Genomic DNA, 16,758 nt, shown 5'->3' with positions numbered 1-16,758 from the left:
TATTTTAAGTTTCAAAATTCTTATTTAAGATCACTTTTTATTTAGCTAAAATTACTCCTGTTACTCCTTTGGGAAATAATTTGCAATTATAATTTTCTTTTCTACCTTTAAATTTCCTGTACAAATGTTGAGAACCTTGAATAAATATAACATAAAGGTTAACAAGACTTTCATTAAAGATACTATTTTCAAATGGACATGCCAAGATTCTCCTGTAAAAAGATTTAATGTCATTTGACTTATTAGTTTATTAAACCCTTATGCTTTATTTGCCTGTTTTCTGGTAGAAGTGCTTTTATGCAATTAAGTGGAGGAAAGGATATTTAAGTAATGAACTGGTTAAAAATAACTGAAATTGAATAATAAGATATGTGATATTAATTGTTTATGAACTAGAATGTAAATTTAACATGGTTAATTCCAAAAGTAAATATGTCACTTTACCATTATGCTTAGTTTTCCTCCTTTTTTTAAAAAAAGAAAAATTTGCTTTAGTTGAAGATAATTAGGCTGGATAAAATCTCATATCCTAATCATTTTTAAGTGACTTAAGAATATTTAGTCAGAGTTATTGTGCTTTTGCTATTCATATGTGAATGCAGGAAGAAATAGTAATTCTGTTATAAAACTGATAGAAAATTTGTTGGAAAAATAGTTTTTAACTTCTGTGTAACTTCTGTCTTTAGTCTGAATCTGTAGGGTAGTGGAGAATAGATGCATTGTGTTTTTGGATTTGCATTTAACTCTTAGGAAATTTCTATCAATGGTAGTTATATCTTAGTTAAATCAGGATACCCACTGTGTCTTCCCAGCCCTATGTGAGCCCTTTGCCTGACCTGGTGGAGTTTCACCCTATACACGTACAAAGGGACTCCTATGCAGATAGTTGGAGCATTTTTTCTGTGTAGCTTCCTCCACCCACAAATTCAAGCTGCCTTAACTTTCCCCGGATTTGGTCTCTTGATCTCCTTAACTCCAGAGACCATTGTCCTGTAATTACGTTTCTCCCTCACCACGCAGTGTTCCAGAATGTGCCTTGTGGCAGAAAACTAGGATGATGATAGGACTCAATATAGTTTGTTTCCCCTTTCTCAGGTAGTACAGGCCCGCACTGCCTGTTGCCCAGTGTCTGAAACAGTTGTTACATATATTATATTCAGTATTCTTGTTGTTTATAGCCAGATGGCAAGTTCAGCCCCACTTACGCCTCCACCTCTGGCATAGCTTAAGTGAAAGTCTGTTAATGTTGATGTTAAAACATTGAAATAAAATATGAGAAGTCCTCATACTTTATTTAATCAGTTAAGTATTAAGAAGCTACTACTGTTCTGGGTGGATGGATATAAAGGAAAATCTACTCTCTGTAAGGTTAATACAAACAGAAAGTAAAGACTAAGACTTTAACTGTGTATATCATAATTCCATAGGCAAATGGGAGTCTGAGTATGAAGTATAGTCTTTGAGGTGGATTGAAATGGAGTAAGTGATTGAAGTGGAGTAAGTATAGTCCAGTGTACCCAGTACTATATTTCCAGTGTATACAGCTTAGCTAGAAGATTGGATGGAAAATTTTACTGAATTCTATGAATAACTATATTTCTACAAACTGTTGATTAGTTTTTTTTATTAATTCTCATTTTTTTAATATCTTAGTCCTTTTTATCTCCCCAAAATTGATAGTAGTTATTTTAATTGTGAACTTGTCTGTCGGTATAAGGCAAATACTTCTATTTCTAAGCATATCAAATCATTTAATTCGATTTCATACTGATAACATTATTCATCTATAATATTTAGGACACCAGTGAAACATTAGCAAAATAGTATTGTTTCATGACCAGTTATTCATCTAACTGTTAAAAAAAATTTCATTCCTATCCCTGTCTATCTTAACTGATGCAATTATCCCTGCCCTAGAATATTTAATGTCCAGTTTAGTATCTTCAATATTGTGTGTATATCAGGTATCTATTTCTCTAAAACTAATATTGAGAATATACTAAAATTAAATGTTTTCAGTGTGTTTAGAACACAGGCTGGGTATTAGTATTATTATGCTGTTGCAGAGACACATTTTTGACACTCTGTATCTGGTTTTTAGCTTTACTTTTCATGAAGAACTTTAAAGACAGTGTCAGAAACAGATTTCTAATTTTTTTACACCTCCTTAGCACCAGGTTGTAAACTCTGTTGAAAATTTGATCAGGGTGATCTAGTTTCACTGCTAATAACTACTTACAGTTTTATAAGCAGCCTCTCAGTGGCTGCCAAAAGCTCCTTGCTACTTGTTAGCTAGCTGTGATCCAGCTAACTATTGGCGTTTTATCACCAAGGAGTTACATTTGGACACTGAGGAGTCAACACTGAAATTACACAGTGGCTCAGGAATAAGAGAGATCTCTTTCCTAGAGCCAACATGACTCTTAAAGACCATTAGGAGAACTTAATCTGTTCTAAGTTGTCTATATCTGAGGTTTCTCTGGTCACTGACATTAGGATTTAAGGACAAAAAGTGGGGAGTGGATTTTGGATGCAGGATTTTAGGTACGTACTACTCACCAGTAGTAAATGGAAATGGCTAGACAGACCGTTCTTTCTAAAAGTCTCCTAGCCCTCTACCATCTTTTTATTGTTCATTCCCTAATCTTGAGTTAAAGAGAGAAAGAGAGGTTAGTGTCTTTTGAGGATTTGTGTTGTTTAAGATAACAGCTAAAACAACAAAAATCTATCACCCACAACTGAATGGACTAATGTATTTTTTAAAAATTGCCCTCTTTATGTAGGGATTAGGAGTCATTGTGAAGAAACTGTTTTGGCAATGTCTATGTTAAACAGTATAGTTTTAGATTGAAAGTCCGAATCTTAAGGATAGTGAGAGGATACTAATGGTTATCTAAAATAAGGGATATCTTACACTTGTCCTTTGAATGCCTAGATTAGAAGAAACAAAAGGATTCTGTAAGTGCTTTATGCCTGATCTAAGAGAGTCATTCATTCATTAAAAAATATCTATTGGGTACTTAGTATTTCAGGTGCTGGAGATATAAACAAGAGTGATAAAGTGGATTATAATAGTTTAATTTCAAGAGAAATTAGGAACAGCTGTTTTTTATTATCTTACCCTGTCTTCCCTCCACCTTTGCACATATAGTGAATTAACAAAAAAGAATTTTAAAATTGCAAATGGGAGTCTATTAATTGGAAGGCTTTATGTTTATTTGAATATTTTTTTCTTTTTCCTTGATAAATATAAGAAGATGGCAAAATGTTAACAAAATCAGTTTTCATCACTGAAGTTTAGGATGGATGTATGTTTTCCCATATTGAATAGCTACTTTCTCTTGCTTTTCAATTTCAATACTACGTCTTCTTGTAATATTAAAAAGATAGCTTACCTCATAGATACAGAGAACAGACTGGTGGTTGCCAGAGGTGGAGGTGGAGGGGTGTGTGTGTGGGGCCGGGGAGGGGTTTGATATAGGTGAAGGGAATCACAAGTTAAAAACTTCCAGTTACAAAATAATAGGTCACAGGGATGTGATGTACAGCATGGTGACTGTAGTTAACACTGTATTGCATATTTGAAAGTTGCTAAGAAAGTACATCTTAAGCTCTCATTACAAGAATACAAATATTCTGTAACCATATATGGTGATAGATGTTAACTAGATGTATTGTAGTGATCATTTCACAATATATATGAATACTGAATCATGTGGTCCACTTGAAACTAATATAATGTTGTATGTCAATATACCACAATTTAAAAAAGAGATAGCTTGCAAAAGACAGGTTCTTTAATAGGTAATGGACAGATCTAAGTGTGAAAACTAGATCCAGAATCTTACGGTCAGGCTGACAGACATGGCCATTTATTGGTAACTGGACTTTTATTATATAGATACATACCTAAGGATATTTATGCATAGTTCATAACTCTGTATACCTCACAGGAATATTGTGAGGCATAATTACATCTTATTCACAAGTGGCGCACATTATAGTACATATTCCTGAAAAGTTTTAAAAATATTAAATCATATGTTATTATAACTAGCATGTGTAATGTAAAGGAAATTCGATGAACCTTGTTCACAAGATTAAAAAATCCGTCATATGATATTAACAGTCATATCTGCTGTAAATATTCTGTAGATTCAGATTTTAAAAATTAGGCCATTTTTATTACCTAATTCTTGTGAAATAAGACTTGTTTTATATAAATGTATTATACACACACACATAGATACTGACATGTATATATATATGTATGTAGAAATAGGGTTAGGAATTAGCTGTGAACTATAGGTAGTATTCACCCTTTATTTATGTGTATCTTGGAAAACTTGTATGCAAATTAACAATACTGTCTTAGAAAACATCTATTTTAATATCTTGCCCATAGTTCCTTATTTGCTACCATTTCTTTCAGAGGAAGGATAGCTAGATTATAGAAAGAATTGAATGAAGTAAGGTCTTTACCCTTTTCCCAGAATGTAAAGTCCCTTAATTTACAAGGATAGTTGAGAATTTATGGTTATTAGCCTCTTAAGTGACAATATCTGTGGTAGATGCCTTATTAATTAAATACTTAATCTATCCTAGTACTGTTAGATGACACCTATTCACCAGCTTGTAAATGTGAATGATAATATTTATGTTTTTGTAATTTTGTCATTTTCACCAGATAATTTTGAAATAACTTTAGTCGGTGGTATGGTTAATGACATTTCTTCACATTTTAAAGTTCAAGAATTAGGCAGAAAGAAATCACTTAAGTGCTTATTGAATGAGGATAGAATATCTAAATTCTGAATTATATTTTTTAAGCATGAAATTAGCATATAAAATATTTTACTAAAAGAGCCAGTTTCCTTTTAATTATTTTGTAATTGTTCATATTCTTTGGTTAAAAATCTTTGTACATTATTCATTTCTATATTTAGGATAATTTTTTTTTAGATTAGATTCCCAGTAATGGAATTATTGGATCAAGATGGGTGAAAATTTTTTTCAAAGTTCTTGATGTATACTAATTGCCAAATTAGTTTTGAAAAGACTTATACCATTTATTGCCATTAGCAGTGTTTGCATATCCATTTCCTTATACATTATGTATTTTTAGGTGAGAATTAAAATCCCATTCTTTCTTTAATGTGTTTCTATAATTCCTAGTGATGTTTAACATTTTCCTTGTTTTTTAAATTAGTTGTGATGTTTGTTTTTATCTCTGCCCATTTATCTATAAGGATTTAGTATTTTTCTTTTCATATTAATTATTTCTATATTTAAACATCAAAAGTGTCAAATGTCTCTCCCTCACCTCCCCTCCAGCCAAGCAAAACAAAACAAAACAAAACAACAAAACCTGACTAAAATTAAGTCAGATAGTAAACTGGGAAAAAGTGTTTGCAGAAAATATATCAGAGGTTTAATATTGCTGAATATCTTAGATTTTTGCATAGTATGCATGACAAAGTTTCATCTTCTACTGGAGGCACAAAGCTACCATTATGATGGTTAATTAGAGGACAGTGCCATAACAAGAGCTGCCCTTAGGCTCCTGCAGGAGGCACAGGATGTTTGCCCCAACTCTAACTAGGCCATACTGGTTCTATTGCTTTATTTAGTTTTTCTGCCCCATCATTACTTGTTGGACTTCATCTGTTACTGATTATCATTATTAATGTTTCTACCAGTTGAATAGATAAAATGTATTTCATCAAAAATAGTTATATTTCTTTAAGGATCTTAAAAAGGAAAAAGAAAATGTTAATATGATAATATATACAGGTTAAAGCATTGTGTATTTAATATTTATCTTTAAATTTTCACTGTTTGGTAGAAATCAGACCTAAATAAAATGTTGTCATCATGTGTTTAATGATCTCGTGTCACTGGGTAAGGGATCATGCTATGATTTATTTACCTGCATGGATGGACAAATTTCATCCCCTACTCCCCAAGAAACCATTTGTGTTAAAACAGTATCTTTTATTGCAGGGTTCCCCCCCACCACCACCACCGCCCCAGAACCTTCTGGAGATCTTATTCTGGCCCTAATGCCTCTATTATGGGGAGCAAATGGGAAATATACAATGTCTGTAACAGAAGGTAGAGCAAATACTTTTGTTATTGCGGTAGCTCCTCTTGGTTTCTCAGGAGTGGGAAGGAGGATACGAACGGAATGGCAAATGCAGGAGAGATTGTGGCATTAGACTCTATACATGACTTGGTAACATATTACTGGCTGTGAGAGAATGAGCTGAAATTATGAGTTGTTACTATTTATTGTACTCTTAAGACTTTCAACATCACTCAGGGAAAGTAGCATTCTTCCCATTTTACAAATGAGGAAACTTGAGACTCAGAAATAGTGTTTCATTCAAGGTGAGCACAGGTACTGTAAGGAGATGGAGGAGGTATATTTAACTTTGGATGTGGTCGATTTAGGAGAGAAATATCTTGTTAGAAACTTCAAACAGTAATTTGGAGAAGCAAGTTTGAAGCTTGGTAGAGAGGATAGGGCTAAAGAGATAGGTTCAGAGAATCCTACATACACAGGTCATTGTTAAAATATTGGAGATTTGTTGGTGATGTGTTACGGAGGCATCATGGCAGTAGAGTTAATTAACTGTTCACCCATGCAGTGCTACCACTCTTTCTAGAGCACAGATCCTGATTGCCTGGGAAGCATTAATTTTGTTTAAGGAAGGTTACAGAATGTGGATCTATAAGGTGGTATCATAGCTGGATTTTTCTTATCCGTATCCCACTTTATCACACTGTGGGGAATGATGTGCTATTACAGATTCTAAGGGTAGGAGGACAGGCATACCCTTTGGAAGATGCTTCCAAATCTCTGGTTATGTAGTTTGAAATCCTTTCCTCCAAATGATTCTGTGTCCCTTCCAATACATTTTTTTTTTAGAATCATTGTCTTAGACCCACAAAAAGAATGGAGATTGTTGCTTTTAATTCTACTATTAAAGAGATACCCTTTTTGTTACCTAATTAATTGGGGAAAACATAGAAGAAATATATGAGCCCCTTTAATAGTTGTAAAGAAGAGATTACAAGGAAGTGATTTGCTTAACTTTAAGGAATGATGTTTATTGCAAGAACATAGCAACAGTTGTGTTCTGGCCTTTACTGCACTGGAGTCTGTTTTCTTCCTGGCAGGCCCTCCACAGTGCCTCCGCTATACTCTGCCTCTCACTTCCAACTTCCCCGCGCTTGGTGGGACATCCTTATTGTTCAGCCTTTGAGTTAGGCCTGGAATTCTTATCTAGCCTGCACCACTGATTTGGCTTTAGGCCCAAGATTTTACAAGCTACAGGGAAGTACCTGAGGCTGTGTTTCTTCTGAGGTAGGCAGTAGGGCGACACTGCCACTGGCAGGCGGTTTTGAAGCTTCACAGTCTCTCCAGGAAAAATAGACAAATATTCTGCTTTTTCAAGATGAAATTTGCCATCATGGTCAGTGAATCATGCGAAAGGATTGGGAGTGGTTAGCGGAGGGACAGGGTGTGTGGATATGTGTATTTGAAGAATGCGTGATTAGAATCACCAGTAGGATTTATTTTTTTGTTTGAAACTATAGGAGTATTCCAATTCCTGTATCCCATATGTTGTAGTATGGGGATGAGCCACACTTCCACAGGGACATCCTGCTACCAAAAGGAGCATTTCATATTCCTCACATGCATTAATTAGGGTAGGAAAAGAGTTGAGAAGCACAAACCTAGGTAGTGCCATTCAACTTGAGGTTAGGAGATATTTCTAAATTACATACATAGACTCACTGTCAATAGCATGCTTTTCACCTATGAGAAACTTCAACAAATGTCTTCTCTCCCATGCTGTTTAATATAATTCTCAGAATAATTCTCATTTTAAGTGTTTGGCACTTTAGGAATGGGGAAAGAATCAAATGGACAGAGTAACTAGATTTGTGCAGACTTTCTCTTTTCATGATAAATGCATATGTTTTCATGAAAACAAAGAAAATATTCATTTTTGCAAATAACATCAATCTTTAACAATCAAAAATTCACTTGGCAAGAGAAGCTGTGTAGCTATACAGAATTGTGGTTATTGTTACATTGTTTTGTTTACTGTAAACCTGGCTCAATATTGGTAAATATAGTGTAGCAAAAACTGAACTGTTGTGAGCTATCTGGGCATTGGTCCAAGATATCATTAAAAATACTGCCTCAGACTAATTTGGGTTTATGAATACTATTTGTTAACAGCTCAACTGAAATTGAGCCACATGGTGTAGGCTTAAAAATTCTGAATCCATAAGATAATGAGAGTAGTATAAGTATATACTGGGTACTTAATATTCTGTATATGACTGATAAATTTGTTATTTTGTGTCGACCTTTAAATTGTAAGCACCCAAATGCTTGATATGATCTGATGTCTTTATAGCTTGCTTAATATTGTGATTTGCTGTTAATTTGAATGCCTTATACAGTAAAATATTGTTAGTTTAACAATCAAACCTAAAGAATAAGGAGAGATATTAAAATGGACATTCAACACCTGTTTTAACATATGGATATGCAAACAGCTAAAGTTTACATTAACATTCACCAGAGAGATTGAAGGACATAAAGTTGTTGGAAAGGTCCAATAACTTATTTTACTAATAATGAAAGGTAATAATTGTACCTTAAAATAGGTTAAAAGGATTATTGTTTGGTTATAAATTATTAATTGTATTATGTATAACAAAGGAAATGAGGTTACGGTGAGATGATCCAAGACAAAATCTGTATTTAGATGTTTCTTACCAAGAAAATAAGTATTTGTCTTTTTCTTTGTGTGCTATTTTAATTAGTTTAAATTATTTCTCTCTCTATCTCTCTATAGATAGATATATATAGGTAGTAGTATGGGGATGCGCCATATATATGCACTATGCACACACACACACACACACACACACACACTCACACTCACATTTGAAAGGATATGGGAAGAGTTGATATTCTGTCACTGTTAAGTGAATAAAATATTTTTGTAATGTAAAGGTATGTATATTATTTAAAGAATTAGCTTTAAATATTCCTCTTCTCAATAAATATTTTATTCATTTTCCAGGTTAGCACTCTACGTATATGAATATCTGCTCCATGTAGGAGCTCAGAAATCGGCCCAAACATTTTTATCAGAGGTATGTTTTAAGTATTTTCTGCATTGTATTTTGATATCTTATATATAAGCAAATGAAAAATATACTGTAACAATTATTTAAAAGAAATCGAATTTTTTGTATATTATATAGCAAATGCTCAGTTATCAGTATCCATAATATAGTCTTTTTGTAAATTATTTGTAAGCATTTTTAGTATTCCAGAATGCCACTTCTGTGCCAATAACCTCCTATTGAACTTTCCAGCCATTTTTCCTCCTTAGAAGTGGAAGCTAATATTAGCTTTGACAACAGTATTCAAGAAAGCAAATTTGCTTTAAAAAAAGACAAACACTACCATGTCTCTAGTTTCAGCAATATCCTATTTTGGCATTATTCACAGTTTTGGAAAATATGCTTTTTATTTAGTAATAGTGACGATTTCAGTTAGAAAACATTTTAATAATCTTACTTTAAGTTCTTGTTTGTCTTCCTGTTTTTCTCCTTCACGTATATTTAAACTTTAAATTCGAACTTTCTCACAATGGTACTTTTTCTTCTCCAATTTAAATAATGAGGTTGAGTAAGATTTTATTTAGTTCTGTTACATGCCAGGCATTTAATGTGCCAGGGTGTTTTATATGTATTATCTCTGATTCTTATAATAAATTAGCAAGGTTGATGGTATTATTCCTGTTATACTGATGAGAACAACAGGACTCACAGAGGTTATATAACTGGCTCATGGTTGCAGAGCTTAGTGAATTATGGAATTAGAATTCAAACTTAGGTCTATGTTAATTTCAAACCCCCTGCTTTTCTCTCTATATCTCTGCTATCTGTGACAATAGCCACTCATTTGTGGCTCATGTTTATGTTTCTATGAGACAGTGCTGCTCAAAATCATGTTGTCTGGAGTGATCTCACTAGTTTGGCCCATCCCTGATCTGGGACACAATAGGCAACTTCTTGACCAAAGTGCCCTTCTTGAGATTCACTTGCTCCCCAAACAAACACACAAATAAACAAACACACATAGTCCCCCCATCTTGTATCAATTAATTAGTATATGCGAACTATTAGGCCCTATTTGCAATTAAAGGTTGAGAGATTTGCTCAAAACACATGCCAGTTGTTTTACCATAGATGTAATGTATTCAGTATAATAAAAATTTCAAACTTAATTCAAATCAAAACAAGTTTAGTGTATTTATATCTCATTAAGTCATTAATTAGAAGACAGTTTGTGACCCTTCTAAGTCACATTCATTGTGATATTGCAGAGGAAGTTATTGAGATCTCAAGGATGCTCTTAATATTTGTATTATTAATCACTGCCAACGTATAGTGTATTTAAAAGAAACTAAAGCCAGCTTTCTAATTTTATTTTAATGCAGTTGAAAACTTGATAAAACGATGAAAGGGTTTACTAAGATCTCTTTCCTTAGATTGAGGACCATTTTGAATTGGCTTAATTTGCTGAATCCTCAGAGGTTCCCAAGACTGTATTTTCTTGCCAACATTATGAGATTTCAGATACAGTGATTATTAAACTTTATCAAAAAAGAAAACTGTTGCTAGCTTATATAAGGAAGTTCAGATAGTTGGACTCAAGTGGGTCATGTGGATTTAGCAGATAACTATGTACTGTACTAATATGACTTGAGCTCAATGGAAATGGATATACAAAATTTCTAGGGCTATTTGGTAGAAATGAAATTAATTTCAGAAGAGATTTACAAATATTTACCATGATTTATTTTCTACATCCGCATTTGGGATTCAAAACAGGATTTCTCTGAATTATCAGTCTGGTTCAATTTTGTGAAAGGATTTTGTTAAGCTGAGAACGAACTATTGTTACCAAGAAGAAACAGCTTTTCTGGGCTCTGGAGATGAGTGTATGTGATTCCCAGAACTATTCTTCACTTTGTAACTTGTCAAACTCTGAGTGGCGCTGTGAAAATACATGCTCGTTACCTAACAAATGTAAGGTTGACTATAGGGAATGACTTGGTGTCCTTAACAAATAAAATTAAGAACTAGAGTATTGCAGAGATCTGGATTTTTTTTCCCATCTTAAAATTTTTAGATTGTTTATATAATATTACTAGCCCCTATTTGCTATAAATTAGTCAATAGATTAGCCAGAAATAAATAGAAGCTTAAAAACATCTAACAGATTGCTTCTTCGGATTTTATTAGGAATGCTAAATTATTGAGCACAATAGATGCCAAAATTCTGTTCTCTCTATTTATAGTTCATCTATATGAAGAGAGAAAATAATAATTTTCTAACTGGTTTCTTGAACTTTAATTTGGAGGCAATATAATGTAGTGGAAAATAGCATAGGCTTTGGGGCCAGACTTCTGGATTTGGGTTATGTTGTACATCTTATTTACTTACTCAGTTTTCTTAATTCTAAAAAAATGATAATCATAACACTTTAAAGTTCTTCTAAGGTTTAAATGAGTTCATAGATACAAAGTGCTTAGAGGGACCTGGCATGTAGCAAGTGTTCAAAGTTAATTTTAACATTCTTAGCCAATTCTTTTCTATCTTATGCAGTTTTTTTCTTTAGAGTTACAGGTATAAATACATATCCTAATTTTATGTGTGTGCTCCAAGGGCCTGTCACTTGGATGGCCACATTCTTCCTACCCTTTGGGATTAGTTTTTCTATCAAAATGGCTCTAGCTCCAATCCCTACGGTTATAGGTTGTCTCAAGTCCTCTATGATATTTCCGGGCCTTCCTATGGGGAGAGGGGCTTGGGGTTCTTTTGCTGTAATTTCTTGCTCCTGCTAAGTATTACAGCCCCACTGCTTCTCCTGATTCTTTTCCTTTGCCTGAAGTTTTCTGTTTTGTTTATAGCCCCACGGCTCCACTAACTCATGTCTCTTGTGTATAAAAGGTTCTTACTGAAGGTTGGGAGAAAACTAAAGAATATAAGTGTTGCACAGTACAGACAACAACATTAACTCGAATGTTAGACACAACTATCCTTAAGTTCTTTGGTCTCCCTGCCACAGGGAATTTCTCACTAGGTGTTTGCCTGGGGGCTCTGTTTGCCTTTCATCTTGTTGGTTCCTCACAACCTCTCCCATTATCTCCCTTCCTGAAACCTCCCAGATACCAACCCCCACCTCGCCCCTGCCAAAAAAAGTACTTCTTTCTGAGAGACAATCAGCAACTTCCTAAATTCTTATCATTTTATTATGTAGAATATTAAGTATTTGTTCTCTAGTTTCTAACCATTCCTAGGGGGCCTCTGCCTTTCTGGGCCAAAAAATAAAAACAAAAATAGAAAGGATTCATCAACGAGCTTTTCTAATAAAAGATATTCCTAAGAGGACGTCTACCTTCCTTCTAAAGTAAAGAAGCACTATTAAATAATAAAACTTTCTGTGATTATGGAAATTATCTCTAATCTGTTCTATCTAATAAGTTCTCCTCTAGTCACATGTGACTCTTGAACACTTGAAAAGTGGCTATTGCAGTTAAGGAGCATTACATTAAATTTAAAGAGCCACATGTGTTTAGAGGGTACCATGTTGAACAGCACAAGTTTTGGGTTATTCTCTTCAAAGTGCAGTCAGATTTTTCTTCCAGTTATACATCTATTTGCTTTAATTTTTTGAATTGAAGTGTAAAAAATTTTTACTTTTTTTTTTTTTATATTTAGTTTAGTGTGTAGATGCACTCACACTTCTATACATGGAAGATTTTTAAAAATTGTGGGAATAGTAGGTTGTATCCAGACTAGAAGTCTCAGGAATTTTGCCTAAGAACAAACATATACATAGGTATGCAAGTTCTTTTTTTAACAAAAGGAACTAGCTTTATCCTTTTATGATATTATTATTATTTTTTTAATTCTCAAAAAGTAAGAAAAGATTTCGGAATATTCTGAAAAGTTTGAAGTTATGAGCTTCAAACCTACTGCTGTGCTGTTGGAGATGCTATTAAAGGGGGTCTGAATCATCCAAAGAGGTCCCACATTAACAAGGCTAGCACCTCCAAAAAGGTGCTGCTGACATCCAGAATTGTCCCACTCTTGCTATTGCTGCTGTTGCTGCAGCAGCCAGCAACTGCTTCACTTTTGGAGCTAGGGCCAGGAAGCTTCTCTTCTTCCTCTTGCCTTTTGGTCTCCTGCTAGTGTCTCCTGATGGTAGGACTTAACAGGAAACCAGCTGGCAAGAAGCCCAGGAATGTAATTTTCAGAATCCCAGCACCAAGTGTAGAATGGAGTATAGAAGGATGGGTGTGGGGCTGAGAGATAATGACCAGTATACCTTGCCGGAAGCAAATAATGATGAAAAGTTAAGCAGATGTGTGTGTATATGTTCATGTGTGCACGTGCATATGTTTATCACTTTTTTCTTTGTTTACACTAATGTTAGTTTATTATACACATTGTTCTGTGCTTTGATTTTTTGTTTTGCTTGTTTAATTTCAACCCTTTTATATTAGTTTATGAAACTTTATAATTGCCTGTTTATGGTTATAGGGTATTTTATTCTATGAAATGTACCATAATATATTTCACCCAGCCCCCTACTGATGAACATTTCCAGTCTTTTGCAATTACAGACAACGCTTCAATGTAAGTTGTTTTATACACACACACACATACACACACACATTTTAGACACATGACTGATTCCTAGAGAAATTACTATATCAGATAGTATATGTATTTGTAATTCGTAATTATCATTTATAAAGCATATGGCATATCTTACCCCTTATGGTATACCTATTGTTCATGATTCAATGTTTGGTTCTGCATTTATATAGAAATGCTGAAAACACTAGAATATATGATAGGGACACAGCATAATTACGAATAAGACCCTCAGATGCAAAAAAGGAGTGGGAATGGGCTTTGAGACTTACATGAAAGTTACAGGAGAATACAGCTTTTAGTGGGCAAATGGTGAAAGGAAGGTGGATGATTAAACAGCAAAAAGCCCCAGGACACATTGGGGCTGGAATGTGAGACAAATTGTTTTCATAGATGCCACTAAAACACCTTAACAAGCCTAAAGCCCATGAAACTCAGTACAAGAGAAATTGCTTCTTCATAAGTAGCAGAATTGTTTCTAAAATGACTGTTGACATTTAGAGACATTTTCTGGCCATTCCTCAACCGTATCTATCATTAATGTATATTAGCTAAAAAAATTAAACTACATAGATGAATATGATTTTAAAAAGAAATTTCTCCGTTACCCTTTTCTAGAGATCATAGTTATAAGTTCATTGTGATTTCATCAACATGAATATGCCCAAATGCATGCATATAGATGCACACTTTTTTAAAAAATAGAAAAGTTTTTATATTCATGTATACTGTTCTCCAGCCTTCCAAATCTCCAACCTGAAAAAATAATATAGCATGGCCTTTTTTCTATGTAGATATATCTTATTCTTTTTAATGATTACACACTGTTCTATAGTATATGCCAAATTCATTCTACATTCACTATCTGTGAATACTCTTCAGATTGTTTCTAACAGTGCTCAATGAATATGCCTTAGTTTTCTGTAGATCAGGGTTCCGTTTTCCTGATCATTTCATACTTTCTCTAAACAAGTAATGTCTAGAGTAGTAATTAGTTTGGAGATAAAAAATGCCCTTTACTATGGAAACATACTGCTGCTTCGAATCTCCTCTTCTTTGGAAACACTTAAAGGATTTAATTGTTTGCTCGTTAACTATAAAAGGACGACTTTATGTTAACTTGAGAACAATGGACCAAAGTTTCAGCTACTGCTGCCACAGACTTGCAATTTAAAATGAAAAAGATGAGCTTCACTCGCTATATAGTAAAGAATATTATGACAATGAAAAAGATGATGTTATGTGAAGTGTTTTGAGTTTCTCTGAGGAGTAATAAATAATACTACTGTTTAAAACACAAATGTGTTACCTAAAGACTTTCTCTGATAAAAGACCATATCAAATATAAGTCATGTAGGTATTTACCTAGAGTATTTTATCTCCTGAAGCACCAATGACTGGTTGTGGACATTGCGTAAGTGCAGGAAGATGTGGTGTAGTGGGACTCATATTAGACTGTGAGTCTAATCCTACCTCCGGCACATCTGGTATTGAGACCTAGTCATGCCACTTTAACTCTTCCATAAGTCATCTCACATTCTCCTTATAACTGAGAACAGTACTGCCTGCTTTGACAGCCTTTTCAAGAAGACATCAATTAGTGAAAAAAATGATAAGAGAAAAAATTGAAAAATGAGGCAGGTTTTTGATTAGATTATAACTTTAGTAGGACATAAGAGTTTTTATTCCTCCTAAGACTCATTAAGTAGTATTTCTTATTTTTTCATGAACTAAGAAAATGCAATATCAGTCAACCGAAATTATCAGATAAAAGGTAGCATAGATATAAAAATCATCTGTGTTGCTGCATAGGAGAGTGAAAGTTAGGATCTTACATATATGGAACATGTTCTAGTTTGTTGTTCATATTTAGTCTATAAATTCAAGTTCATGAATTCCTAGAACTTCTCCTTTTAGCTCTTTTGAAAAATGGCTATCACATATATAATTTTCTGATCTTTAAAGAATTTCTCTTTGTTTTTTTGAGAGCAAATTACTTGTCTGCTTCTAGGTTCCCACTGGTTTACATTTTGCATTCTTAAGAATTCTAAAAAAATACAGCCAGTTTCAATGATTTTAATTGCAGTTAAGTTTTTCCATCTCTTCCTTAAAGAGTTTTGTTTTTTTGTTTTTTTTTTTTCCTTTAAATTTAGGGCCATTTTCTGACTTTTTATTATAAAACTTAAAAAAAATCCTTTCGAGATAAAAAGTCTTAACTTCTTCCATAGTATTGAAAGGAGTCCTTCAATTATTTTGAAATCTATAATTATAGTTACTTACTTCCTAGTAGTGTTAAGGGCCTATGGGCATATTTTGTTGATTGGGTATTAAATCATTTTTAATTATTTAAACTAAAAACTAAAGCATATACTTATACATATAGATTATTTGTTTCGAATCTGGATCACCATAGTTAAAATTATAACTCACTTCTTATTGTTTTCCTGCTTTCCTTATCCTACTTCACTGCTTTGTTTTCCTGCATAGCATTTGTCACCTCCTACTTTGAATACAAATACAATCTCCTTGTTTTTTGTTTGTTTGTTTATGGTCCATCTTCCCCAGTAAAGTGTAATCTCTGAAGGCAAAGATTTTTATCTTTCGTGTTTACTGCTACCCAGTGCTTTAAAAAGCCCCACTGTATAAATACCCACCCAGCTTTCCAATTTCTAAATTTAATTTGTAAATAGTATTTAGTCAAGACTTTTAATTTTGGGGAGATAGTGACCTCATGTTAGGTTTTTAGTACAGTGAACTCCAACTCATCTGAAATGTAAACAATTGGAAAGTTAATATTACCATCTTTTTTAAACTCTTATTTTATGGAAGACATATACTTTTTTACTCTCACCCCCTCAAATCAGGAACTTTTTCAAAAAGTCAATCTTTAAGACATAGTTTAGAGTCTGTACATCTTAAACCCAATCTCTTGCAAATTTCTGGGTTAGTGATGATAACTAATTTTAATATTGTTAATAATGTTGATTTTG

At 33.4% G+C, this 16,758-nt stretch overlaps 1 protein-coding gene across 2 annotated transcripts in view; it reads left to right on the top strand.

Annotated features, from left to right (window-relative positions):
• Window positions 1-16,758, top strand: part of SSBP2 (single stranded DNA binding protein 2) — a 262,630-nt gene that overhangs the window by 67,325 nt on the left and 178,547 nt on the right. For both annotated transcript variants that reach the window (XM_011377651.2, XM_011377641.2), the window contains exon 2: window positions 9,111-9,183. In XM_011377651.2, coding sequence (XP_011375953.1) covers window positions 9,111-9,183 — 73 coding nt within the window. The remainder of the gene's footprint in view (window positions 1-9,110; window positions 9,184-16,758) is intronic.

The sequence above is a fragment of the Pteropus vampyrus genome, unplaced genomic scaffold, assembly GCF_000151845.1.
Source record: "Pteropus vampyrus isolate Shadow unplaced genomic scaffold, Pvam_2.0 Scaffold11, whole genome shotgun sequence".
NCBI lineage: Eukaryota > Metazoa > Chordata > Mammalia > Chiroptera > Pteropodidae > Pteropus > Pteropus vampyrus.
This window is presented reverse-complemented; position numbering and strand designations above follow the sequence as displayed.